We start from the raw sequence: 1364 nt of genomic DNA, 5'->3' as shown, positions 1-1364 counted from the left end.
ACGATGTCATCAAATTAGCCACCGGAGTGGAGGCACAGTTGAATCGGTTTCCCATGAGGAACTCAACAGGTAGGACAACACCGGTCACATCGGTACGAGAACCAGTACTGGCATGAGCAAAGGGTCCTTTGACAGGGCAATTTCCGACCACCACCACCTACGACCAGAGATTCAAGCATTACGCAATCAAGAACAGCCACCACTCGGGATGCAAATAAGAACCCGTATGCTCCGCCCCAACCAAATATATGCTATCGTTGTAGCCAGCCTGGCCATAAGTCCAATAAGTGCCCTCAATGTCAAATGACTAATTTAGCTACTAGTTCAGAAGAAGTTGGCAACATTACTTGAGGGAGTTGAAGAAGATGTCTTCCAGGAGGATAGTAGATAAGAAGAGGAAGAATGGACCTATGAAGATAAAAGGGAATCCCTTGTAATTAGGAGGTTGATGTACACCCCTACGAAGGAGATAGATCCACAGCGCCACAACATCTTCAAGACAAAGTATACCGTCAATCAAAAGGTTTGTGAGTTGATCATTGATGAAGGTAGTAGTGAAAATATCGTCTCCAAGACAGTGGTGGACAAGCTACAATTGAAGATGGAAAAGCATCCTTCCCCATATACAATAGGCTGGATCAAGAAGGTCAGTGAAACCAAGGTAATTGAAAGGTGTGGAATTCTATTTTCTATTGGAAAATACTATAAAGATGAAGTCGTATGTGATGTGATCGATATGGAAGCATGTCACATATTACTTGGTTGGCCTTGGCAATATGATGTTGATTCTACTCATAGAGGCAAAGATAATGTTTATGTCTTTGTCAAAGATGGGAGGAAAATAATACTTGCTCCCATGAAAGGAGAGAACCAACCCAAAACTTCTCAAGTGGAGGGGCGATCTCTTTTGGCTATGGGGGATTTTATGAGGGAATCAACAGAAAGGGGTGAAATATATGCCTTAGTAGTAAAGGAGATGATGTGAAGCCTACTGGTATTCCAAAAATGTTAACTCTGTTAATGAGGGAATTCAAGAGCATAACTCCAGATGGACTTCCGCCTATGAGGGATATTCGGCACCATATTGACCTTATTCCGGGTGCTAGCTTGCCTAACCGTCCACACTACCGTATGATCCCCAAGGAGAGTGAGATATTGCAAAGTCAGGTTGAAGAGCTGATTCGCACAGGGTTGATTACGGAGAGCATGAGCCCGTGCTTCGTACTGGCTTTGTTGACGCCTAACAAAGATGGGAGCTGATGCATGTGTATCGAAAGTCAGGCCATTAATAAGATCACTGTGAAGTACATATTTCTTATACCCCGGTTGGACGACATGCTGGATATGTTACACGGGTCGACTGT

The 1364-nt window shown here is 43.8% G+C and overlaps 1 protein-coding gene across 1 annotated transcript; it reads left to right on the top strand.

The window, feature by feature from the left end:
- Nucleotides 1-448: 448 nt before the first annotated feature.
- On the top strand, nt 449-985 carry LOC143852441 (uncharacterized). Its single transcript, XM_077361824.1, has one exon. It carries the CDS (start codon nt 449-451, stop codon nt 983-985), a length of 537 nt encoding a protein of 178 aa, XP_077217939.1.
- Nucleotides 986-1364: the final 379 nt, after the last annotated feature.

Source organism: Tasmannia lanceolata, unplaced genomic scaffold, assembly GCF_043159265.1.
Source record: "Tasmannia lanceolata isolate RefF3 unplaced genomic scaffold, GAP_Taslan_0.1 ptg000019l, whole genome shotgun sequence".
NCBI lineage: Eukaryota > Viridiplantae > Streptophyta > Magnoliopsida > Canellales > Winteraceae > Tasmannia > Tasmannia lanceolata.
Note: the sequence above shows the minus strand (reverse complement) of the source record. Positions and strands in the feature narration are given on the sequence as shown.